This window comes from Phoxinus phoxinus (assembly GCF_949152265.1).
Source record: "Phoxinus phoxinus genome assembly, chromosome: 17".
Taxonomy (NCBI): domain Eukaryota; kingdom Metazoa; phylum Chordata; class Actinopteri; order Cypriniformes; family Leuciscidae; genus Phoxinus; species Phoxinus phoxinus.
The window spans coordinates 34,200,452-34,225,451 of record NC_136892.1 but is presented as its reverse complement, the minus strand read 5'-3'; the positions used below and the strand labels follow the sequence as shown (position 1 = coordinate 34,225,451).

The following is a 25,000-nucleotide window of genomic DNA, read 5'->3' as shown; positions in this document are numbered from 1 at the left end:
GAAATATCCGGTGAGTTAACTGTTCATCCCTAAAGACCCGTTCACACCATGGACAATAACTATACTGATAACAATACAGTTGTTCTAAATATAAAAGAACAGCCGAATCCATAGCGCAACTACGAAGATAATGGCATAGAGGAATATTGGAATCACTTTCAGATTTTTTTTTTCCTGCTGATGAAGGATAAAAACATTGACAGTCAATAAGAATCCATCCTGCGTCAAAGAGCTCAGGCATTTAAAGCGGAAGACGACAAAACTGCAGCACTTATAATAAACAGAATGATTTTGTGTGGATGGTAATATGGTTATCATTCTTGGTGTGAACAGGCCTGAAGACCTGGCTGTCCGATCCTGCTCCAATGGTCCAGAGTTCAGCTCCAACCGCCACAAACACACTCGCTTGGAAGTTTCCAGTGATGCTGAAGGCCTTTGTTAGCTGGTTGAGCTTCATTTAATTAGGATTAGAGCTGAACTCTGCAGCCCTCCAGGAGTAGGATTGCACACGCCTGCTCTAAGAGGATTCACACCGTCCACTCGTCCATCCATTCACAACATTCACAGACAGACAGGGAAAAAACATACACATCCAAATCACATGGTTTTGTATATGCAACCAAAATGAGAAAGCTGGAGGAAAAAAACGTTATCTTTATCGCTATAGCTCGCTATTCCTTATCCTTACCCTAACGATTATTAAAACCTGATTGTTATCGTAAGAGGCTTGCACAGACCTTAAAGCATCTCGGATGTGGCATTTCCTTCAAAGACAAAACCTGAAGAGCTGTTAGAGAACTCACAGTGCAAGACTCAAAACACAAACAATCGTCTTCATGACTGAAGGCTTTTCTCTGTTGTCCTCGCAGGTTCATGGGAAAATGATTCTGAAACTTCTGCAGAAGATCTTCAGCTGTTTGCCACTGGCTACAGTGATCGACCAGAAAGTTCTGATTCTACACGGAGGAATTTCTGACAAGACGGACTTGAATCTGATCGCCAAACTGGACCGTCGCAGAGTACGCTGCGCTTCAGCAGTCGCGTGAAATCGATTGAAGGATGTTTGTTGAGTTCCATGTGTGTCAGTCATTCTCTTCTGGGCTGTTTTCCCTCAGTTCGTGTCGGCCCTCCGGCCCCTGACGAGGAGAGAAGCAGACGGAGACGACGAGGACGTCAGTGCCGGACGGAGGAGAGTTCAGTCCCTGACCCACGGCCTGACAGGTCAGTCCAGACAGGAGCTGCCGCGGCACTCGGTGCACTCGGGGTCCGGCCTGACGGGTCGGTCCAGACAGGAGCTGCACTCGGGGTCCGGCCTGACGGGTCGGTCCAGACAGGAGCTGCACTCGGGGTCCGGCCTGACGGGTCGGTCCAGACAGGAGCTGCACTCGGGGTCCGGCCTGACGGGTCGGTCCAGACAGGAGCTGCACTCGGGATCCGGCCTGACGGGTCGGTCCAGACAGGAGCTGCACTCGGGGTCCGGCCTGACGGGTCGGTCCAGACAGGAGCTGCACTCGGGGTCCGGCCTGACGGGTCGGTCCAGACAGGAGCTGCACTCGGGGTCCGGCCTGACGGGTCGGTCCAGACAGGAGCTGCACTCGGGGTCCGGCCTGACGGGTCGGTCCGTCGACGAGGAGCTGCGGGAGAGACGACGGCTGGCGGGTCTCAGTCTGTCGTCCGACTCACAGCTGGGTTCTGCTGAGGTTCTGGAGTCAGACGCAGAGGAATGGAAACAGGTGAAAACAAACACACACTGAACTTCACTTGAGCAGTAAAACACACACACTTTCACTCACTGTCTTTCTCTTTGTCTCTCTCACTCTATCACAGTACAAATCTGAGGAAAACCTTAGACAAAACTACTGTGGCAGTACCATAGTACAGTGATGAGATCAGATGGTAATATCATGGTACTTTTATATATACCGTGGTACTGAGTGATTACCAAAATTTAATCTAAAAAATGCCATGATATTACCATGGTATAAAACCAAATAAACCATGGAAATACCATGGTACTTTTTTTGGTGTTTATGCAGCTAGTTGTGTTTGAGTTTGAGTTTTCCCAATAGGTGACGTAATTGTGTTTGGCTTTTGTTGTAATTTCCTGTAATCTAATTGCTCTGACGTTACTGTTCTAACCCTAACCTAAATTGATTGTAGAACTATTGCCACCAATGGTCTCTACGATCAACTTAGGCTTATGATGCCTTTGGGAAACGCAGCCCTGGTTCTGTGTGGCTTAGTCTAAGTAAATGTTAGTGAAACTGCAGGACTAAAGGACCAGCTGAGAAACACGAGAGAGTTTAATAGTTGTTTTATACGAATCATCTTGGTCATTTGGGTCAGTGTTTCTTAACTCCGGTCCCCAACAGAACTGATTTTGAAGGTCTCTCTCATCACCTTGTTCAGGTCCTGAAGTCTCTACTAACGGCTGTTGAATTGTGTGTTTCGTTAAGGAGACATACACTGTTGGACTAAAACAGCACACGTATCCCTCCACGCTTCTGAGAATTTTTTTTTTCTTTGTTGGCAGTTTTTACTCCACATGTACTATTGATTTAACAAGGTTTGTATATATTTTTATATAGACAATCACTTTCAAGACATTTGCAGATCAACAACCAATCAAATGGTTCTTTAAAGCCAATAAACGGAGCAAAACGGTGCATAGGATCATTTAGAGCAGCACATTGTACATGTAAATATGATCTGAGGTGCTTTAGCAACATAATCCGGTTTGATCCAAGAGATTGTTAAACTGTTAATGTGGAGCTTGTGTCTCACACACACTGCAGATAGTGGATGTTCTGTGGAGTGACCCGATGTCTCAGAACGGTTGTGTCCCGAATGAGGTCCGAGGGGGCGGGTGTTACTGGGGGCCGGACGTCACACAGGAGGTGCTGGACAGACACAAACTGAAGCTGCTCATCAGATCACATGAGTGCAAACAGGAGGGTTATGAGTTCTGCCACAACGGCAGGGTGAGCAGTCCATTTACCCATCCATCCATCCACTTACCCATCCATCCATCCATTTACCCATCCATCCATCCACTTACCCATCCATCCATCCACTTACCCATCCATCCATTTACCCATCCATCCATCCACTTACCCATCCATCCATCCACTTACCCATCCATCCATCCATCCATCCACTTACCCATCCATCCATCCACTTACCCATCCATCCATCCACTTACCCATCCATCCATCCATCCACTTACCCGTCCATCCACTTACCCATCCATCCACTTACCCATCCATCCACTTACCCATCCATCCATCCACTTACCCATCCATCCATCCACTTACCCGTCCATCCACTTACCCATCCATCCACTTACCCATCCATCCACTTACCCATCCATCCATCCACTTACCCATCCATCCATCCACTTACCCGTCCATCCACTTACCCATCCATCCACTTACCCATCCATCCATCCATCCACTTACCCGTCCATCCACTTACCCATCCATCCACTTACCCATCCATCCACTTACCCGTCCATCCACTTACCCATCCATCCACTTACCCATCCATCCATCCACTTACCCATCCATCCATCCACTTACCCGTCCATCCACTTACCCATCCATCCATCCACTTACCCATCCATCCATCCACTTACCCATCCATCCATCCACTTACCCATCCAACCATCCACTTACCCATCCATCCATCCACTTACCCATCCAACCATCCACTTACCCATCCATCCATTTACCCATCCATCCATCCACTTACCCATCCATCCATCCACTTACCCATCCAACCATCCACTTACCCATCCATCCATCCACTTACCCATCCAACCATCCACTTACCCATCCATCCACTTACCCATCCAACCATCCACTTACCCATCCATCCACTTACCCATCCATCCATCCACTTACCCATCCATCCACTTACCCGTCCATCCACTTACCCATCCATCCACTTACCCATCCATCCACTTACCCATCCATCCATCCATCCACTTACCCGTCCATCCACTTACCCATCCATCCACTTACCCATCCATCCACTTACCCGTCCATCCACTTACCCATCCATCCACTTACCCATCCATCCATCCACTTACCCATCCATCCATCCACTTACCCGTCCATCCACTTACCCATCCATCCACTTACCCATCCATCCATCCACTTACCCATCCATCCATCCACTTACCCATCCATCCATCCACTTACCCATCCATCCATCCACTTACCCATCCAACCATCCACTTACCCATCCATCCATCCATCCATTTACCCATCCATCCATCCACTTACCCATCCATCCATCCACTTACCCATCCATCCATCCACTTACCCATCCATCCACTTACCCATCCATCCACTTACCCATCCATCCATCCATTTACCCATCCATCCATCCAGCCATCCATCCACTTACCCATCCATCCATCCATTTACCCATCCACCCACCCATCCATCCATCCATTTACCCATCCATCCATCCATCCATCCATCCAGTTTTGCTGTAATCTGTTCTGAAGGGTTGATTATTTTGCATTCGCAGGTTTTGACAATATTTTCAGCCTCTAATTACTATGATGTGGGCAGTAACAGAGGCGCTTACATCCGTTTGGGCCCCGACCTTATTCCACACTTCAAACAGTTTCAGGCCAGCAGATCGACACGAGAGCTCACACTCAGACAGAGGTGAACACACACACACCTTTATGATTGTGCAATCGAGTCTAAAACATCAGAGGTAAAAATGAATCCCCACACAAACTCATAAGCGGCTCTCACTCTCCACATCCAAATAGCAATCTCATTATACATTATACAATAGTCATCAGCAGTTTTAGAGTTTAGTTTCCGACATTTCCTATATGTTGACACCTGTGGGACATAAAAAGGAAATGGGTTAGGGTTAGGGTGAAAAACATCAGACTTGTGATCAGAAAACCCAGTATCAATGATTTCAAGGTCACAAACAGTCAAACCACAGGAAAAGACAAAGGTGTCCAGGTTCTTGCATCGGACCATTTACATACTGAACTAGGCTGAACTAGGCAATGAGATAAAAAAAAAAAACTCTTGTCAGTAAATCAGATGGGCAACAGACATGAATATTAAAATCAAGAGTCCATCATACTTTGTCATAATTCCTCCCAGAAAATCAGTGAATTCAGTAATGAAGTGGCCGATACACCACACACACACAACACTGGTATGTGTACATCAATTTGCATCACCAACACTTTGAAACTGGAGAAAATGTTAAATTTCATACTCCGACAGACAAATTTGCTTTTCAAAAACCTCCACAGACGATCTCCGTAAAGGACTGAGATCACCCACATATTGCCAAGCCTCTGTTATAAAGAAAAAATCCAAGCAGTGTGTGGTGAAGAAGTCATTCACGATAAAAGTCTTTTTTACCACCGATCTTGGATTAATCAAGGAAATCTTTGCTGAAATCTGTTCATGGGCCACCTGTGATACAAGACAAAGCGGATGAAGATTTAGTTCACCTGCGGAGCCGAGGCAGAAACACCTGGGAAGGAGGAGAGTCTGAGTCCATCTGGCGGAGAGGCTCGTCTGTGACATCACTTCCTCCCCGGAGACTCTTTGGTCTCGAGAACTTGAGTGGTCAAACTTGATTCTCTTAAATCCTGCTTAATCTATTTTTCGACAGAGTTTAGAATAAGGAGAAGCGCTTGCTTGTCGTAAACTAGTAGAGATTAAATGAGTTGCAAAACACAAATGACCAGTTGCAGACGGCAGGACACACACACACTGAAGAGCCTGTGCCACCACACCGGCCTTCTTAGCTGAACCCTAAACACAAATCTTGTGCAGTTCAGAGTGAAATGTTTCGTTTTCTTAAATGATGTTTAATTAAAGTCGCGGGGGAGCACTTTCAGATAATTAACACTAACACGAGTGGAGGGCATTCAGAGATATATTTATAGAGCAGTCTTACCTCTGTTCATTGACTGTTTATCAGCATCTTGGCTTGCCGTTTTGCTATTATGTCGCAACTTCAAAGCTCTTCATCCGACGATGAAACAAACTTCCCCATGGATCCGCCGCTGCAATCGCCGGCATCGCCGGCCCCAGGACCCCTCCTCCTCCGCCTGACACCGCACCCGAGCCGGCCCGCCCAAACAGCCCCACACTCGCCAAGACATCGAGGCCAATCTTGACCGCCCCCGGCGAGACTTCCAGCTCGCTCCCCGGCCTCCGCCTACCGTCCGTCCGTCCCGATGATTCCACCTATCGGGAAGTGGACCGTAGTAAGATTGAGCCAAGAGCTGGGTAATTCTGACGTGCAGTTCTCATGGAAAATGAACAAAGCGGAACTGTACGATCTCTACGTTATCATACAATCAGCCAACCTCTCTCCAAAGCCCACTTCAGCTCCCAAGACGGCCAACAGGCAGAGCAAAGCCAGCAGGGCCCGGATTTCGCCTCCTTTGACACCACCGTCTTCCTCCCGCATAAGATCCGGCTCTCTTCGTCCATTGAGCCGCAGCAACAGGCCTTCAGTAAGCCTGCAAGACCTCACCCACCTCAGCCTTTCACCAGCCAGGCCCGACGGCCTCCTCTCAACCTCTCAGTCCTGTCCTCCCGCTGTTCATAACCCTAACCCTTTGCCGTGGCCTCCAGCTCCCGCTGCAGACACTAGCGAGGCTGCCTCTGCTAGCGGCACAGGCCCAAGTGTCCCATTTTCATCCTTCCTTTCCTTCCTATCTTCCAACTAATTTTCCCTTCCAAGCCCCAGAGGGTGATCCAAGCGTGAGGCTGCCGCCGACATTCACAGCCCCGGCTCATATCTCTCTCCTACAATCTAAATCATAATACTCTCTCTTCACCTCAAAATTCGACCCAAAAAATCCACCCAACCATTTCAGAACCTCTTTTTATTGACGACTCGCTTTTGGTTCCAAAAACAGCTCAAATCCGTCCTCCAGCAATCAGACATCTCCGCTCAATTTTTCTAGTAACTCTTTCCGCATCGGGGCAGAAACCGAAAAGGCCTCTCCCAGCAGCAGATCCAGGCTCTCGGAAGATGGTCTTCGGACACTTTTCAAAGTTACGTCAGAACCAACCCAACCTGTTCCACATCAAAAAAAACCCATCAAACCCTCATTGGCTAAACAATACCACGAGTCTTGATCTCCCGTCGGACGCTGCGAGAACTCTCAGGTTGAGTATCAATGCTTTACTTCCCGTCCGCCGGCGAGGCTTACCCGTCCCTAACCCGAGCTGCTCCCGTCCAAGGCAACACGAGCCACCCTGCTCAGACGGATAATCCCGCCGCTCCCAGTCAGACATCCAACTTTCCTCTCGAAGCGACCGCCCGCCAAAATCTCAGCACTCCTTTTTGGGGGGCCTTTAGTCCGACGGCTGTCCTCTGCTCTTTGGCTTTTGCTCTTTGGAGTACTCTGGGTTAGGGCCAAACCCCGAGCTCAGAGCCCTCCCCCCGACAGCACGCCAAACACGCATAAAGCTTTACTCCCTCGAATTATATGCAAGTGTGAACTCGTGAATTATTGTATCAGATTAAGTGGGATAATGTGAGTGTAAAACTTTATTGTGTGTGTGTTTAGTGTGGGACGGACAGAACGTTCTGCATTACAGGCTCTGAGGATGCAGCTGTTCACACACACATCTGCCCTGATACGAGAATTTCAGGAATACGACCCACAGTGCACAGGTACTACACACACTCTCACACACACTCTCACACACATACAGTAAGAGCAGGTCATGTTGCTACAGCTTCTTACACACCCTGACAGTCGCTCCAGTGTTCTCTGGTCTGTGATCGTCCGGGTGTGTGAGAGCGTGTGTGTGTGTGTGTTCATCGTCATCTGCTCTTCTGTGCTCAGGTGTGATCTCTGTGAAGCACTGGGCCGAGGCCGTGGAGAAGGTTCTGCGGCTCAGTCTGCCCTGGAGGGTTCTGCGGGCTCAGCTGGTGACCAGCACACGGGACGGGACGCTCAACTACCAGCACTGGCTCAACCAGCTCTCCGTCATCCAGACACACACTGAGGCGAGTGGAGAGGGAGAAGGAATGGGGCGTTTATACAGCGCTTCCATATGTACACCCAAAGCACTTTACAATCATATCAGGGAGTCTCTCCTCAACCACCACCAGTGTGAGCATCCACTGGGATGAAGCGCCGGTGCGCTCGCCCCCCCCCTGTTCGGGCTGTTCTGCTCAGCAAGGCTGCTTTCATTTCATCAAACAGAATTTACGGTGGCCCAGTAGTGCACAACACAACACAATTTAAAAAGCAAACATAAGTTCACAACGCAACGGAAATGCTCCCGACCACTAGAGGCCTCTTGGAGACAGTTAGTTTTCCTAGCCATTGTTCTATTGAGTCAGCTGTCTAAAAATACCACGATTCCTTTTAACAGTATGTATAGTATTGTATATTGACATTTATTCATTCAAAATCACCTACGTGCATTATAGCTGCATATTTATACCACAGCGCATGATCCCAAAGGGAACGTCTGCCAATCCCTCCAAGTTGTTAAAACGTATAATTTGTATTAATTAAAATTACTTTTAACATTCAAAAACAGACATGTTCAAAATCCAAAGCTTCACTGTATTTGATAGTAGATCGACTGACTTAATACAGGTGTCTTTTTTCCAACACCCTTCATGTATTTACAATAAACTATTTTTGAGGTAATTTCTGTAATTTTTTTAAATCTTTTTTCATGTCACAAAGTGTGTGTTTCCTAGTGACCAGACTTATTACATGTGGGATTGTGGTAACACCTTCCTGTAGCTAATTCTGCAATTCACCAAATGTTTTTTATCCATCAAATTATATTATAATAAATTATTCGTTTGAACCACTTGGTAGAATCGCCAGACATTTCCTTTTGGATTATGCGAGTCCAAGCATTCTCGAGTATAAATACGCAGCTATAATTCATGTAGGTTATTTTTAAGTAATATTTTATGTAGATATACAATGGTTACATAGTTAAAACTAATCGTGGTATTGATAAATTAAGACTGCTGACTCAATAGAACAATGGCTAGGAAAACTAACTGTCCCGCGCTCCAAGAGGCCTCTAGTGGTCGGGAGCATTTCCGTTGTGTTGTGAACTTATGTTTGCTTTTTAAATTGTGTTGTGTTGTGCACTACTGGGCCACCGTAAGAGTTAAAACAGTAATGTTGTGTAATGGCTGCAAATAACAAAAGCCACTATAGTTCAGAAGAACTTGACAAGCTCAGTAAAGGTGTGTGTGTGTGTGTGTGTGTGTTTGATTCATTCTATCAGATTGCGAACACAAGTCTCCTGGAGACGCTGTACAAACATCATTCAAACCTGGAGAGCATCTTCAGAATGATCGACACGGACCATTCAGGTGATCAGATGAGCACTCATAACCCTGATCTGAACGAGTGTGTGTGTAACGGGAGTGTGTGTTCATCGGGTCTGAGTGTAACGGGAGTGTGTGCTGGTGTAACGGGAGTGTGTGTTCAGGGCTGGTGTAACGGGAGTGTGTGTTCAGGGCTGGTGTAACGGGAGTGTGTGTTCAGGGCTGGTGTAACGGGAGTGTGTGTTCAGGGCTGGTGTAACAGGAGTGTGTGTTCAGGGCTGGTGTAACGGGAGTGTGTGTTCAGGGCTGGTGTAACGGGAGTGTGTGTTCAGGGCTGGTGTAACGGGAGTGTGTGTTCAGGGCTGGTGTAACGGGAGTGTGTGCTCAGGGCTGGTGTAACGGGAGTGTGTGCTCAGGGCTGGTGTAACGGGAGTGTGTGTTCGGGGCTGGTGTAACGGGAGTGTGTGTTCAGGGCTGGTGTAACGGGAGTGTGTGTTCAGGGCTGGTGTAACGGGAGTGTGTGTTCAGGGCTGGTGTAACGGGAGTGTGTGCTCAGGGCTGGTGTAATGGGAGTGTGTGTTCAGGGCTGGTGTAACGGGAGTGTGTGTTCGGGGCTGGTGTAACGGGAGTGTGTGTTCGGGGCTGGTGTAACGGGAGTGTGTGTTCAGGGCTGGTGTAACGGGAGTGTGTGTTCAGGGCTGGTGTAACGGGAGTGTGTGCTCAGGGCTGGTGTAACGGGAGTGTGTGTTCGGGGCTGGTGTAACGGGAGTGTGTGTTCAGGGCTGGTGTAACGGGAGTGTGTGTTCGGGGCTGGTGTAACGGGAGTGTGTGTTCGGGGCTGGTGTAACGGGAGTGTGTGTTCAGGGCTGGTGTAACGGGAGTGTGTGTTCAGGGCTGGTGTAACGGGAGTGTGTGTTCAGGGCTGGTGTAACGGGAGTGTGTGCTCAGGGCTGGTGTAACGGGAGTGTGTGTTCAGGGCTGGTGTAACGGGAGTGTGTGTTCAGGGCTGGTGTAACGGGAGTGTGTGTTCGGGGCTGGTGTAACGGGAGTGTGTGTTCAGGGCTGGTGTAACGGGAGTGTGTGTTCGGGGCTGGTGTAACGGGAGTGTGTGTTCGGGGCTGGTGTAACGGGAGTGTGTGTTCAGGGCTGGTGTAACGGGAGTGTGTGTTCAGGGCTGGTGTAACGGGAGTGTGTGTTCAGGGCTGGTGTAACGGGAGTGTGTGCTCAGGGCTGGTGTAACGGGAGTGTGTGCTCAGGGCTGGTGTAACGGGAGTGTGTGTTCAGGGCTGGTGTAACGGGAGTGTGTGTTCAGGGCTGGTGTAACGGGAGTGTGTGTTCAGGGCTGGTGTAACGGGAGTGTGTGTTCAGGGCTGGTGTAACGGGAGTGTGTGCTCAGGGCTGGTGTAACGGGAGTGTGTGCTCAGGGCTGGTGTAACGGGAGTGTGTGCTCAGGGCTGGTGTAACGGGAGTGTGTGTTCAGGGCTGGTGTAACGGGAGTGTGTGTTCAGGGCTGGTGTAACGGGAGTGTGTGTTCAGGGCTGGTGTAACGGGAGTGTGTGCTCAGGGCTGGTGTAACGGGAGTGTGTGTTCAGGGCTGGTGTAACGGGAGTGTGTGCTGGTGTAACGGGAGTGTGTGTTCAGGGCTGGTGTAACAGGAGTGTGTGTTCAGGGCTGGTGTAACGGGAGTGTGTGCTCAGGGCTGGTGTAACGGGAGTGTGTGTTCAGGGCTGGTGTAACGGGAGTGTGTGTTCAGGGCTGGTGTAACGGGAGTGTGTGTTCAGGGCTGGTGTAACGGGAGTGTGTGCTCAGGGCTGGTGTAACGGGAGTGTGTGTTCAGGGCTGGTGTAACGGGAGTGTGTGTTCAGGGCTGGTGTAACGGGAGTGTGTGTTCAGGGCTGGTGTAACGGGAGTGTGTGTTCGGGGCTGGTGTAACGGGAGTGTGTGTTCGGGGCTGGTGTAACGGGAGTGTGTGTTCAGGGCTGGTGTAACGGGAGTGTGTGTTCAGGGCTGGTGTAACGGGAGTGTGTGTTCAGGGCTGGTGTAACGGGAGTGTGTGTTCAGGGCTGGTGTAACGGGAGTGTGTGTTCGGGGCTGGTGTAACGGGAGTGTGTGTTCGGGGCTGGTGTAACGGGAGTGTGTGTTCAGGGCTGGTGTAACGGGAGTGTGTGTTCAGGGCTGGTGTAACGGGAGTGTGTGTTCAGGGCTGGTGTAACGGGAGTGTGTGTTCGGGGCTGGTGTAACGGGAGTGTGTGTTCGGGGCTGGTGTAACGGGAGTGTGTGTTCGGGGCTGGTGTAACGGGAGTGTGTGTTCAGGGCTGGTGTAACGGGAGTGTGTGTTCAGGGCTGGTGTAACGGGAGTGTGTGCTGGTGTAACGGGAGTGTGTGTTCAGGGCTGGTGTAACGGGAGTGTGTGTTCAGGGCTGGTGTAACGGGAGTGTGTGTTCAGGGCTGGTGTAACGGGAGTGTGTGTTCAGGGCTGGTGTAACGGGAGTGTGTGTTCAGGGCTGGTGTAACGGGAGTGTGTGTTCAGGGCTGGTGTAACAGGAGTGTGTGTTCGGGGCTGGTGTAACGGGAGTGTGTGTTCAGGGCTGGTGTAACGGGAGTGTGTGTTCAGGGCTGGTGTAACGGGAGTGTGTGTTCAGGGCTGGTGTAACGGGAGTGTGTGTTCAGGGCTGGTGTAACGGGAGTGTGTGTTCAGGGCTGGTGTAACGGGAGTGTGTGCTGGTGTAACGGGAGTGTGTGCTGGTGTAACAGGAGTGTGTGTTCAGGGCTGGTGTAACGGGAGTGTGTGCTCAGGGCTGGTGTAACGGGAGTGTGTGCTGGTGTAACGGGAGTGTGTGTTCAGGGCTGGTGTAACGGGAGTGTGTGTTCAGGGCTGGTGTAATGGGAGTGTGTGTTCAGGGCTGGTGTAACGGGAGTGTGTGTTCAGGGCTGGTGTAACGGGAGTGTGTGTTCAGGGCTGGTGTAACGGGAGTGTGTGTTCAGGGCTGGTGTAACGGAAGTGTGTGTTCAGGGCTGGTGTAACGGGAGTGTGTGCTGGTGTAACGGGAGTGTGTGCTCAGGGCTGGTGTAACGGGAGTGTGTGTTCGGGGCTGGTGTAACGGGAGTGTGTGTTCGGGGCTGGTGTAACGGGAGTGTGTGTTCAGGGCTGGTGTAACGGGAGTGTGTGTTCAGGGCTGGTGTAACGGGAGTGTGTGCTCAGGGCTGGTGTAACGGGAGTGTGTGTTCAGGGCTGGTGTAACGGGAGTGTGTGCTCAGGGCTGGTGTAACGGGAGTGTGTGTTCAGGGCTGGTGTAACGGGAGTGTGTGCTCAGGGCTGGTGTAACGGGAGTGTGTGCTCAGGGCTGGTGTAACGGGAGTGTGTGTTCGGGGCTGGTGTAACGGGAGTGTGTGTTCAGGGCTGGTGTAACGGGAGTGTGTGCTGGTGTAACGGGAGTGTGTGTTCAGGGCTGGTGTAACGGGAGTGTGTGTTCAGGGCTGGTGTAATGGGAGTGTGTGCTCAGGGCTGGTGTAACGGGAGTGTGTGTTCAGGGCTGGTGTAACGGGAGTGTGTGTTCAGGGCTGGTGTAACGGGAGTGTGTGCTGGTGTAACGGGAGTGTGTGCTGGTGTAACGGGAGTGTGTGTTCAGGGCTGGTGTAACGGGAGTGTGTGTAACAGGAGTGTGTGTTCAGGGCTGGTGTAACGGGAGTGTGTGTTCAGGGCTGGTGTAACGGAGTGTGTGCTGGTGTAACGGGAGTGTGTGTTCAGGGCTGGTGTAACGGGAGTGTGTGTAACAGGAGTGTGTGTTCAGGGCTGGTGTAACGGGAGTGTGTGCTCAGGGCTGGTGTAACGGGAGTGTGTGCTCAGGGCTGGTGTAACGGGAGTGTGTGTTCAGGGCTGGTGTAACGGGAGTGTGTGTTCAGGGCTGGTGTAACGGGAGTGTGTGTTCGGGGCTGGTGTAACGGGAGTGTGTGTTCAGGGCTGGTGTAACGGGAGTGTGTGTTCAGGGCTGGTGTAACGGGAGTGTGTGTTCGGGGCTGGTGTAACGGGAGTGTGTGTTCAGGACTGGTGTAACGGGAGTGTGTGTTCAGGACTGGTGTAACGGGAGTGTGCGTTCGGGGCTGGTGTAACAGGAGTGTGTGTTCAGGGCTGGTGTAACGGGAGTGTGTGTTCGGGGCTGTTGTGACGGGAGTGTGTGTTCAGGACTGGTGTAACGGGAGTGTGTGTTCAGGGCTGGTGTAACGGGAGTGTGTGTTCAGGTCTGGTGTAACGGGAGTGTGTTCAGGGTTGGTGTAACGGGAGTGTGTGTTCAGGGCTGGTGTAACGGGAGTGTGTGTTCAGGGCTGGTGTAACGGGAGTGTGTGCTCAGGGCTGGTGTAACGGGAGTGTGTGCTGGTGTAACGGGAGTGTGTGTTCAGGGCTGGTGTAACGGGAGTGTGTGTTCAGGGCTGGTGTAACGGGAGTGTGTGTTCAGGGCTGGTGTAACGGGAGTGTGTGCTGGTGTAACGGGAGTGTGTGTTCAGGGCTGGTGTAACGGGAGTGTGTGCTCAGGGCTGGTGTAACGGGAGTGTGTGTTCAGGGCTGGTGTAACGGGAGTGTGTGTTCAGGGCTGGTGTAACGGGAGTGTGTGTTCAGGGCTGGTGTAACGGGAGTGTGTGTTCAGGGCTGGTGTAACGGGAGTGTGTGTTCAGGGCTGGTGTAACGGGAGTGTGTGTTCAGGGCTGGTGTAACGGGAGTGTGTGCTCAGGGCTGGTGTAACGGGAGTGTGTTCAGGGCTGGTGTAACGGGAGTGTGTGCTGGTGTAACGGGAGTGTGTGCTGGTGTAACGGGAGTGTGTGCTGGTGTAACGGGAGTGTGTGTTCAGGGCTGGTGTAACGGGAGTGTGTTCAGGGCTGGTGTAACGGGAGTGTGTGCTCAGGGCTGGTGTAACGGGAGTGTGTTCAGGGTTGGTGTAACGGGAGTGTGTGTTCAGGGCTGGTGTAACGGGAGTGTGTGCTGGTGTAACGGGAGTGTGTGTTCAGGGCTGGTGTAACGGGAGTGTGTGTTCAGGGCTGGTGTAACGGGAGTGTGTGTTCAGGGCTGGTGTAACGGGAGTGTGTGTTCAGGGCTGGTGTAACGGGAGTGTGTGCTCAGGGCTGGTGTAACGGGAGTGTGTGTTCAGGGCTGGTGTAACGGGAGTGTGTGTTCAGTGCTGGTGTAACGGGAGTGTGTGTTCAGGGCTGGTGTAACGGGAGTGTGTGCTGGTGTAACGGGAGTGTGTGTTCAGGGCTGGTGTAACGGGAGTGTGTGTTCAGGGCTGGTGTAACGGGAGTGTGTTCAGGGCTGGTGTAACGGGAGTGTGTGCTCGTGTAACGGGAGTGTGTGCTCGTGTAACGGGAGTGTGTTCAGGGCTGGTGTAACGGGAGTGTGTGTGTTCAGGGCTGGTGTAACGGGAGTGTGTGTTCAGGGCTGGTGTAACGGGAGTGTGTGTTCGGGGCTGGTGTAACGGGAGTGTGTGTTCAGGGCTGGTGTAACGGGAGTGTGTGCTGGTGTAACGGGAGTGTGTGTTCAGGGCTGGTGTAACGGGAGTGTGTGTTCAGGGCTGGTGTAACGGGAGTGTGTGTTCGGGGCTGGTGTAACGGGAGTGTGTGTTCGGGGCTGGTGTAACGGGAGTGTGTGTTCAGGGCTGGTGTAACGGGAGTGTGTGTTCAGGGCTGGTGTAACGGGAGTGTGTGTTCAGGGCTGGTGTAACGGGAGTGTGTGTTCAGGGCTGGTGTAACGGGAGTGTGTGCTCAGGGCTGGTGTAACGGGAGTGTGTGTTCAGGGCTGGTGTAACGGGAGTGTGTGTTCAGGGCTGGTGTAACGGGAGTGTGTGTTCAGGGCTGGTGTAACGGGAGTGTGTGTTCAGGGCTGGTGTAACGGGAGTGTGTGTTCGGGGCTGGTGTAACGGGAGTGTGTGTTCAGGGCTGGTGTAACGGGAGTGTGTGTTCAGGGCTGGTGTAACGGGAGTGTGTGTTCAGGGCTGGTGTAACGGGAGTGTGTGTTCAGGGCTGGTGTAACGGGAGTGTGTGCTCAGGGCTGGTGTAACGGGAGTGTGTGTTCAGGGCTGGTGTAACGGGAGTGTGTGTTCAGGGCTGGTGTAACGGGAGTGTGTGCTGGTGTAACGGGAGTGTGTGTTCAGGGCTGGTGTAACGGGAGTGTGTGCTCAGGGCTGGTGTAACGGGAGTGTGTGTTCAGGGCTGGTGTAACGGGAGTGTGTGTTCAGGGCTGGTGTAACGGGAGTGTGTGTTCAGGGCTGGTGTAACGGGAGTGTGTGTTCAGGGCTGGTGTAACGGGAGTGTGTGTTCAGGGCTGGTGTAACGGGAGTGTGTGTTCAGGGCTGGTGTAACGGGAGTGTGTGCTCAGGGCTGGTGTAACGGGAGTGTGTTCAGGGTTGGTGTAACGGGAGTGTGTGTTCAGGGCTGGTGTAACGGGAGTGTGTGTTCGGGGCTGGTGTAACGGGAGTGTGTGTTCGGGGCTGGTGTAACGGGAGTGTGTGTTCAGGGCTGGTGTAACGGGAGTGTGTGCTGGTGTAACGGGAGTGTGTGTTCAGGGCTGGTGTAACGGGAGTGTGTGTTCAGGGCTGGTGTAACGGGAGTGTGTGTTCGGGGCTGGTGTAACGGGAGTGTGTGTTCGGGGCTGGTGTAACGGGAGTGTGTGTTCGGGGCTGGTGTAACGGGAGTGTGTGTTCGGGGCTGGTGTAACGGGAGTGTGTGTTCAGGGCTGGTGTAACGGGAGTGTGTGTTCAGGGCTGGTGTAACGGGAGTGTGTGCTCAGGGCTGGTGTAACGGGAGTGTGTGTTCGGGGCTGGTGTAACGGGAGTGTGTGTTCAGGGCTGGTGTAACGGGAGTGTGTGTTCAGGGCTGGTGTAACGGGAGTGTGTGTTCAGGGCTGGTGTAACGGGAGTGTGTGTTCAGGGCTGATCTCGCTGGAGGAGTTCCACCAGACCTGGAGGCTGCTGAGTTCGCACCTGCAGACGGTCATCAGTGACGAAGCGATCGCAGAGCTGGCCGACAGCATCGACTTCAACAAGGACGGCAGCATCGACATCAACGAGTTCATGGAGGCGTTCCGGCTGGTGGAGCAGTGCAGGGGCGTGGGGGAAGATGAGCCGGCGCCGCAGTGAGAGCCGACACACGGATCGCCCTCCAGAACCGCATGCTCAGTAAATCACCGACACGTCAGGCTCACAGTGAAACTTTATTAATCATCACACAGTAAAATAGTCCAGCTGATCGAAGGAAACATTCACACGCTAAAGTCCAAATAAAGCAGCCGCAGCGGCACGACATCAGCGCTACGGGAGTGTGTCGTTCAGCTGAGTTTGCTGCGCCCGTGAGCGCTGTCCTGGAGCCCGTCCTCCACCGTCCGGATGTCGTCCAGGTCGTCCTTGATGACGCTGATCAGGTGACTCAAGCCCTCCTGCTGATGCTTCAGGTGCTGAGAGACAACGAGATGACAGAACATTCAAACATGCATCCACTGCCATCACAGCTTGCAGAGCCAGGACATATTTAACATAACTGTGTTGTCTGGCAGAAGACTGTGGAACACCTCGGGTGGGTTGGGAGTGAGTAACTCATGGGCTGAACTAACCCTTTAAAGAGCAAACAGAGATATAACGAATGGAGCCGAGGATGAATAACTGGCCGCTGCTCCTGAGGAACGCTCTGTTCTGCACACTCACCGACAAACGGTCTCTGTCGCCACTTATTAAAAACTAGAAACATGACGTGTTCTCAGCATGGGTGTGTAATTCACGCTGTCGAACACAACATCCGATCGGCATCCGCTTGTGTTTTCCACAGGCTTCAGTTCTGACCGCGGGAACGCCTCTGCAACCGGCGCGGTTACTCCTACAGCTCTGAAGTGTCCACTGCACATCTCATACTTTCACCAGATTAATCACAGTACATGACAATTGTTTTGTTGTAATTTTTAAAAATGTTATGTTGTGTTTATATGCAAATAAAGGATTGTCAAATAAAGGAACAGAAATCTGAATGTCGGATAAAAACATTCAAATTCTAGTTTGATTTAGTTTTTACAAAGAGGGTTTAGGATATACATGTTCACCATGTTTTAGGAGTAAAATGTGGTATAAATCAGGCAGATGAAATATGAACAACCCTTCAGAATATAGTTATGAATGAAACCGGAACGTTTGGTGTGTAAAGAGACTTCTGACTCAAACTCACCGCCTGTAAAGATTGAATAAGATACAATAAAATATGCAATACATAAACACTCAAATGAGTATGTTGTCTTTAAACTAGCCTGAAGAAGAAGCAACAGAGATTTTTGTGTTACTCACTCTCTCACACACACACACACACACACACACACACACACACACACACACACACACCTCTCGCACAGAGTCCTGCAGGTTCACACACACACACACGCACACACGCACACACACACACACACAGTCCTTGCCTGTTTGATTTCTCTCAGAAGGTCGGCATCCACACGGTAACGCTCCTCTGAACGAACGGCTCCAAAATGATTCTGCATCCGAATCTGAGACATGAGTTCATTCAGTCGCCCCTGAAACACACACACACACACACACACACACACACACACGTGTTTGACTGTATCAGTGAGTATGAGATCAGCGATCAGATTAATGATATTTTCGGTTTATATCCTCAAAGCGCCACAGCAGAACTCGTGTTCAACAGGCTTCACTACATGAGTCACGTGACCGAGACGCTCGTGTGTGTGTGTGTATGGCTGAGGTTCGCACCTTGAACTGTGTGGGAGCGTTGAGCTCTGATTGGATGGTTTCCAGCTGGACTCTCAGGTGTTCCTCATCGAGCTGAATGGCGTAACCGCTCTTCCTCTGCACTTCCTGTTTAATCAGCACCTGAAACACAAGCGAGAAGTGTGTGTGTGAGAGTGTGTGTGTGTGAGAGTGTGTGCACCTGCAGGACTCTGTGCGAGAGGTCCGCGTGTGTGTGTGTAACTGCATCACTCTATGCAAGAAGTCTGTGTGTGTGTGTGTGCGTGAGTGTGTGCGTGTGTGTGTGTGTGTGTGTGCGTGTGTGTGTGCGTGTGTGTGTGCGTGTGAACCTGCAGGATTAATGAATGTAATGCGGAACTACTGTTATACGCGCGGGCTCTGTTGCCTTGAGCTGTCTGTGGTGCGCGAGCCTCCGCTGACCGCGCGCGCTTCACTAATGGACGAGGCATTTATACTCCGCGCTCGCCGGTGTGCTATGCTATTCTCTGAAACGACAGCGTGCGACTCGGTGTAATCGTCCTCTAACCCATCAGGAATCAGCGGTGAGGAGAAGTAAGCTACACTCGTGAGTGTTTATACACTTTAGTGCACCAAACCCACACTACAGAAGAGTCCTGCAGAGCAGTACACCAGATTATTCCTGTGACATTAGAAAAAAAATGGGTATGAGAACGCAAACTACAACTAAATTAACGTTATCTTGTATAATTTCTAAAGATTTTTATTTTGTGAACCTTTTTATAAAACATGGTCATTTATCTGCATGTAAAGGGCTTATGTCTGCTATAGGCTCATAGTTAATGTGAGCAACTCATGTAGACGCAGGAATGGTGCCGGTGAGATGGACATGCGCGGCCAGATTCGGCTCGCACACACCGCAATGACGACATTTGTGCCGCGCACCTTCGCGCTCGTGCGTCCGCACATAAGAGATGCTGTATTTTCAGTTTTATAGCGGATTGTCTTATTCTGTTTACATCTTACTCTACACACTTCAGGCCGTCGCTGCTCAGGGGAGAGACTGTAGGACAGCCTGAGACACACACAATACAAACAATTGCCTTCTGCATTTTTGTTTTGATTTTCTTCTATTGTGCGTGTGTGTGTGTGTGTGTGTGTGTGTGTGTGTGTGTGTGTGTGTGTGTGTGTGTGTGTGTGTGTGTGAGTGTGTGAGTGTGTGTGTGAGTGTGAGTGTGTGTGAGTGTGTGTGTGAGTGTGAGTGTGAGTGTGTGTGTGTGAGTGTGTGTGAGTGTGTGTGAGTGTGTGTGAGTGAGTGTGTGTGTGTGTGTGAGTGTGAGTGAGTGAGTGTGAGTGTGTGTGTGTGTGTGTGTGTGTGTGAGTGTGTGTGTGAGTGTGTGTGTGTGAGTGTGTGTGTGTGTGTGTGAGTGTGTGTGTGTGTGTGAGTGTGTGTGTGTGTGTGTGAGTGTGTGTGTGAGTGTGAGTGTGTGTGAGTGTGTGTGTGAGTGTGAGAGTGTGTGTGAGTGTGTGTGTGTGAGTGTGTGTGAGTGTGTGTGAGTGTGTGTGAGTGAGTGTGTGTGTGTGTGTGAGTGTGAGTGAGTGTGTGTGAGTGTGAGTGAGTGTGTGTGAGTGTGAGTGAGTGTGTGAGTGTGTGTGTGTGTGTGAGTGTGTGTGTGTGTGTGAGTGTGAGTGAGTGTGTGTGTGTGTGTGTGTGAGTGTGTGTGAGTGTGTGTGTGTGTGTGTGTGAGTGTGTGTGTACCTGCAGGACTCTGTGTGAGAGGTCCATGAGCTTGCGTTTGTACTGGGTGATTTTGGCGGCGGTCGTGGCCTGATTCCTCTGCAGTTCGCTGATGTCATTAGAGATGATCTGAAACACAGGAGAGAGACGATCACGTGACGAATCAGAGAGAGACGATCACGTGACGCACCAGAGAGAGACGATCACGTGACGCACCAGAGAGAGACGATCACGTGACGCATCAGAGAGAGACGATCACGTGACGCATCAGAGAGAGACGATCACGTGACGCATCAGAGAGAGACGATCACGTGACGCACCAGAGAGAGACGATCACGTGACGCACCAGAGAGAGACGATCACGTGACGCATCAGAGAGAGACGATCACGTGACGCATCAGAGAGAGACGATCACGTGACGCATCAGAGAGAGACGATCACGTGACGCATCAGAGAGAGACGATCACGTGACGCATCAGAGAGAGACGATCACGTGACGCATCAGAGAGAGACGATCACGTGACGCATCAGAGAGAGACGATCACGTGACGCATCAGAGAGAGACGATCACGTGACGCATCAGAGAGAGACGATCACGTGACGCATCAGAGAGAGACGATCACGTGACGCATCAGAGAGAGACGATCACGTGACGCATCAGAGAGAGACGATCACGTGACGCATCAGAGAGAGACGATCACGTGACGCATCAGAGAGAGACGATCACGTGACGCATCAGAGAGAGACGATCACGTGACGCATCAGAGAGAGACGATCACGTGACGCATCAGAGAGAGACGATCACGTGACGCATCAGAGAGAGACGATCACGTGACGCATCAGAGAGAGACGATCACGTGACGCATCAGAGAGAGACGATCACGTGACGCACCAGAGAGAGACGATCACGTGACGCACCAGAGAGAGACGATCACGTGACGCATCAGAGAGAGACGATCATGTGACGCATCAGAGAGAGACGATCACGTGACGCATCAGAGAGAGACGATCACGTGACGCATCAGAGAGAGACGATCACGTGACGCATCAGAGAGAGACGATCACGTGACGCACCAGAGAGAGACGATCACGTGACGCACCAGAGAGAGACGATCACGTGACGCATCAGAGAGAGACGATCATGTGACGCATTGTCTCACTCACGTCCACTCGCGTCTGGTGCTGTTTGCTCATCTGGTCCTGGATCTTCAGTCGCCGCAGGAGTTCTCTGAAGCCCACCATCGGCACTGGAATCAACCTGAGCGGGAAATCACACACGGATGAGGTCACACGATCACACCAGCGGCTGAGGAGGTCACATGATCACAATGATGAGCCAGTAACGAGACGCACTTCTCTGGGTCTGGATTGTCCACTTTGGCCTGTTCCCAGATGATGGGGTCCACACCTGCACACACACACACACACACGTGGTCAGCAGCATACGCGTGAGCGTGTGTAAAGCCGTAGCCAGAAACGTGCTCATATTACCGCATTGTGTAAAGCGTGACCGTGTGTAAAGCGTGACCGTGTGTAAAGCGTGACCGTGTGTAAAGCGTGACCGTGTGTAAGGCGTGACCGTGTGTAAGGCGTGACCGTGTGTAAGGCGTGACCGTGTGTAAGGCGTGACCGTGTGTAAGGCGTGACCGTGTGTAAGGCGTGACCGTGTGTAAGGCGTGACCGTGTGTAAGGCGTGACCGTGTGTAAGGCGTGACCGTGTGTAAGGCGTGACCGTGTGTAAGGCGTGACCGTGTGTAAGGCGTGACCGTGTGTAAGGCGTGACCGTGTGTAAGGCGTGACCGTGTGTAAGGCGTGACCGTGTGTAAGGCGTGACCGTGTGTAAAGCGTGACCGTGTGTAAAGCGTGACCGTGTGTAAGGCGTGACCGTGTGTAAGGCGTGACCGTGTGTAAAGCGTGACCGTGTGTAAAGCGTGACCGTGTGTAAGGCGTGACCGTGTGTAAGGCGTGACCGTGTGTAAAGCGTGACCGTGTGTAAGGCGTGACCGTGTGTAAGGCGTGACCGTGTGTAAGGCGTGACCGTGTGTAAAGCGTGAACGTGTGTAAAGCGTGACCGTGTGTAAAGCGTGACCGTGTGTAAAGCGTGACCGTGTGTAAAGCGTGACCGTGTGTAAGGCGTGACCGTGTGTAAGGCGTGACCGTGTGTAAGGCGTGACCGTGTGTAAGGCGTGACCGTGTGTAAGGCGTGACCGTGTGTAAGGCGTGACCGTGTGTAAGGCGTGACCGTGTGTAAGGCGTGACCGTGTGTAAAGCGTGACCGTGTGTAAGGCGTGACCGTGTGTAAGGCGTGACCGTGTGTAAGGCGTGACCGTGTGTAAGGCGTGACCGTGTGTAAGGCGTGACCGTGTGTAAGGCGTGACCGTGTGTAAGGCGTGACCGTGTGTAAGGCGTGACCGTGTGTAAGGCGTGACCGTGTGTAAGGCGTGACCGTGTGTAAGGCGTGACCGTGTGTAAGGCGTGACCGCGTGTAAAGCGTGACCGTGTGTAAGGCGTGACCGTGTGTAAGGCGTGACCGTGTGTAAAGCGTGACCGTGTGTAAAGCATGACCGTGTGTAAAGCGTGACCGTGTGTAAAGCGTGACCGTGTGTAAAGCATGACCGTGTGTAAAGCGTGACCGTGTGTAAAGCGTGACCGTGTGTAAAGCGTGACCGTGTGTAAAGCGTGACCGTGTGTAAAGCATGACCGTGTGTAAAGCATGACACACACACACAACCACCTGCGGGGGGGTTCTGCAGTAACTGCTTCAGTTGTGCAGGCGTGAGCGCGGTGCGACTGACGGTCATGAACACGCTGAGCTGCTGTAACTGATTCACACACACACACACACACACACACACACACACCTGCGGGGGGGTTCTGCAGTAACTGCTTCAGTTGTGCAGGCGTGAGCGCGGTGCGACTGACGGTCATGAACACGCTGAGCTGCTGTAACTGATTCTTCACGTTCATCTGCTCCATGAAGCTGTAGAGCGTGGACGCCGGGACTCGCTTCGACGTGCCGTTCGGAGAACGTTCCACCAGATACACGATCACCTCGGTCCTGCACACACACACACACCACAGGATCAGCACGGAGAACCCTGACGCTCCGCTGTTCTCAGACTGTTTCAGTGCAAAGACAAGCAAATTTGCAATTATAATCACATGCGTGTGACTGAACAGATTATTATACACACCCAATTGTATATTCATTTGCTAGGATTCTGTTTTTTAACAACTACGCCAAAGAAATGCTTTCAAATGCGGTCAGCATGACGCTAGCAATATATCGACTGACTTTCATATAGTTGCAGCTTCATCCTACAGTTTCCTGACAATCAACTCTGTAACAGTTCTCAATAATGGAAAAATAACCAATACAATACAAAAACCTAAAGAAATTACAATAATTTGCGCCTCAAGAGGAAAACAGTCAATGCTCACCTTCCAAAAATTGTATATAAAAAAAATTTGTTAAAATGATAGAAATAAATAGTCCCATTTGAGTGCACACTATAGTTTTAAAAGGCTATGTCCAGTGACAGAATCAGTGTATGTAAAACAGGTGAGGTCAGAGGTCAGACTCACTGGTCGTCGGGTAACGCTCGCACGCCCTCCACGTTCACCGAGAGTGTCGGAACTCCTCCCAGAACCTTGTGTAAGGACTCCACCAGATGCTGTTGCTGAGCACGAACATCAGATTCCCTCTTACTGAGAGCAAGAGCCACCAGACCATCCTCATCCTTCACCCCGGGGACACAGCTGTAGCCCACCGCCTGTGTGTGTGTGTGTGTGTGTGTGTGTGTGTGTGTGTGTGTGTGTGTGTGTGTGTGTGTGTGTGTGTGTGTGTGTGTGTGTGTGTGTGTGTGTGTGTATGTGAGAGAGAGAGAGAGAGAGAGAGAGAGAGAGAGAGAGAGAGAGAGAGAGAGAGAGAGAGAGAGAGAGAGAGAGAGAGAGAGAGAGAGAGAGAGAGAGAGAGAGAGAGAGAGAGAGAGAGAGAGAGAGAGAGAGAGAGAGAGAGAGAGAGAGAGAGATTATGGAGAGACTTACACTGCAGTATTAGCATAGACCCGCCCCAAATGAGCTGAACACAGGGCCCCGCCCACGACTGTTGACTGACTAGGGGTGTCACGATTCTCCAAATCCTCGATTCGGTAGCCTCATAACATAGACATGATCTTAATTCCATAATGTCCTTAAAGGAGAACTGCAGTCAATTTTGAACATTGAGCTGAATTTTTAGTAAATTTGGAGTGCTGTCAGTACAGAGAACAACGACAAAAATCGGTGTTGCCTACACCGTGTTATCCTCTTTTTAAAATGTGCACCCTGTTGACTTGAATGGGGCACGTTATAAACCTGCTTTTATTTCTCTTGTCATCCTTGATGTGTCATTACAAGTGCCCAGCCATGTTAGATGATTCCTTCAGAGTGAACACGAGTGAATCTGACTGCAGGAGATGTGAAAGATATGAATAAAAATGTTATATCAGCCAGCGCACAGACCTGTATTTACTTCCTGTTTTCGGTCGAAGTCCAAAGTAGTCGATTGTCGAGTTCACGCACATAGGTTTAGTTACCTATGATCTCGCGCGTGAACTCGACAATCGACTACTTTGGACTTCGACCGAAAACAGGAAGTAAATACAGGTCTGTGCGCTGGCTGATATAACATTTTTATTCATATCTTTCACATCTCCTGCAGTCAGATTCACCGTGTTCACTCAAGGAATTTGAGGAGCTCCTTCAGACAGTGGGACCGCATCTGACGAGACAAACCACAAACTTCAGGGAACGCTCGGTCCGGAGCAGCTGGCGATCTGCTGAGGTCCTCTTAACATCATCAGGGCAACGTTTACACGCAATCAAATAAACAATCCACTGTATGTGATTGGCTGAAGCCTTTTCTGTCGCCGCAAAAGTTTAAAAAAAAATCGATATCGAAGCGGGAAATTTTTTTTTGTTTTTCCGCCGCAGCACATTCGCGTTCTGTGTGGAAGCTCTCATTACACACACAGCTGATCAAAAAATAAAACCATCGCGTGAATTATTTGTGCGTCAAAATCGCGTCCGGTGTGAAAGGGCCTTTAGCATAGACCCGCAACCGACTGCGTTTACCGGAACACTCTCCAGAACGGACATTTAGACACAATGTTGTGTGTATGTGTCCATTCAGACCCGAAAGACAGCTCAATGTCGCGCTGTATAGCTGTCTGTGCAGGGCTGCATG

General features: G+C 51.0%; 2 protein-coding genes across 4 annotated transcripts in view; one reads left to right on the top strand and one right to left on the bottom strand.

Moving 5' to 3' along the window:
- The window catches only part of ppef2b (protein phosphatase with EF-hand domain 2b), a 22,554-nt gene extending 6,099 nt beyond the window's left edge, over positions 1–16,455 (top strand). The window contains exons 9-18 of the mRNA XM_079585932.1: positions 1–10; positions 870–1,019; positions 1,116–1,253; positions 1,461–1,733; positions 2,796–2,981; positions 4,537–4,679; positions 7,583–7,689; positions 7,865–8,028; positions 9,285–9,372; positions 16,243–16,455. The exon at positions 1–10 is cut by the window's left edge and continues 27 nt beyond it. Coding sequence (XP_079442058.1) covers positions 1–10; positions 870–1,019; positions 1,116–1,253; positions 1,461–1,733; positions 2,796–2,981; positions 4,537–4,679; positions 7,583–7,689; positions 7,865–8,028; positions 9,285–9,372; positions 16,243–16,451 — 1,468 coding nt within the window. The 3' untranslated portion in view covers positions 16,452–16,455. The remainder of the gene's footprint in view (positions 11–869; positions 1,020–1,115; positions 1,254–1,460; positions 1,734–2,795; positions 2,982–4,536; positions 4,680–7,582; positions 7,690–7,864; positions 8,029–9,284; positions 9,373–16,242) is intronic.
- A 172-nt stretch (positions 16,456–16,627) lies between these two features.
- Positions 16,628–25,000, bottom strand: part of nup54 (nucleoporin 54) — an 18,732-nt gene continuing 10,359 nt past the window's right edge. For 2 of the 3 annotated variants that reach the window (XM_079585934.1, XM_079585933.1), the window contains 8 exons: positions 23,359–23,546; positions 22,635–22,831; positions 21,127–21,181; positions 20,938–21,031; positions 19,795–19,902; positions 18,081–18,200; positions 17,768–17,878; positions 16,628–16,765 (listed from right to left, as the gene is read on the bottom strand). In XM_079585934.1, the coding sequence (XP_079442060.1) occupies positions 16,640–16,765; positions 17,768–17,878; positions 18,081–18,200; positions 19,795–19,902; positions 20,938–21,031; positions 21,127–21,181; positions 22,635–22,831; positions 23,359–23,546 (999 nt within the window). In that variant the 3' untranslated portion in view covers positions 16,628–16,639. The remainder of the gene's footprint in view (positions 16,766–17,767; positions 17,879–18,080; positions 18,201–19,794; positions 19,903–20,937; positions 21,032–21,126; positions 21,182–22,634; positions 22,832–23,358; positions 23,547–25,000) is intronic. The other variant, XM_079585935.1, reaches the window with a different exon arrangement.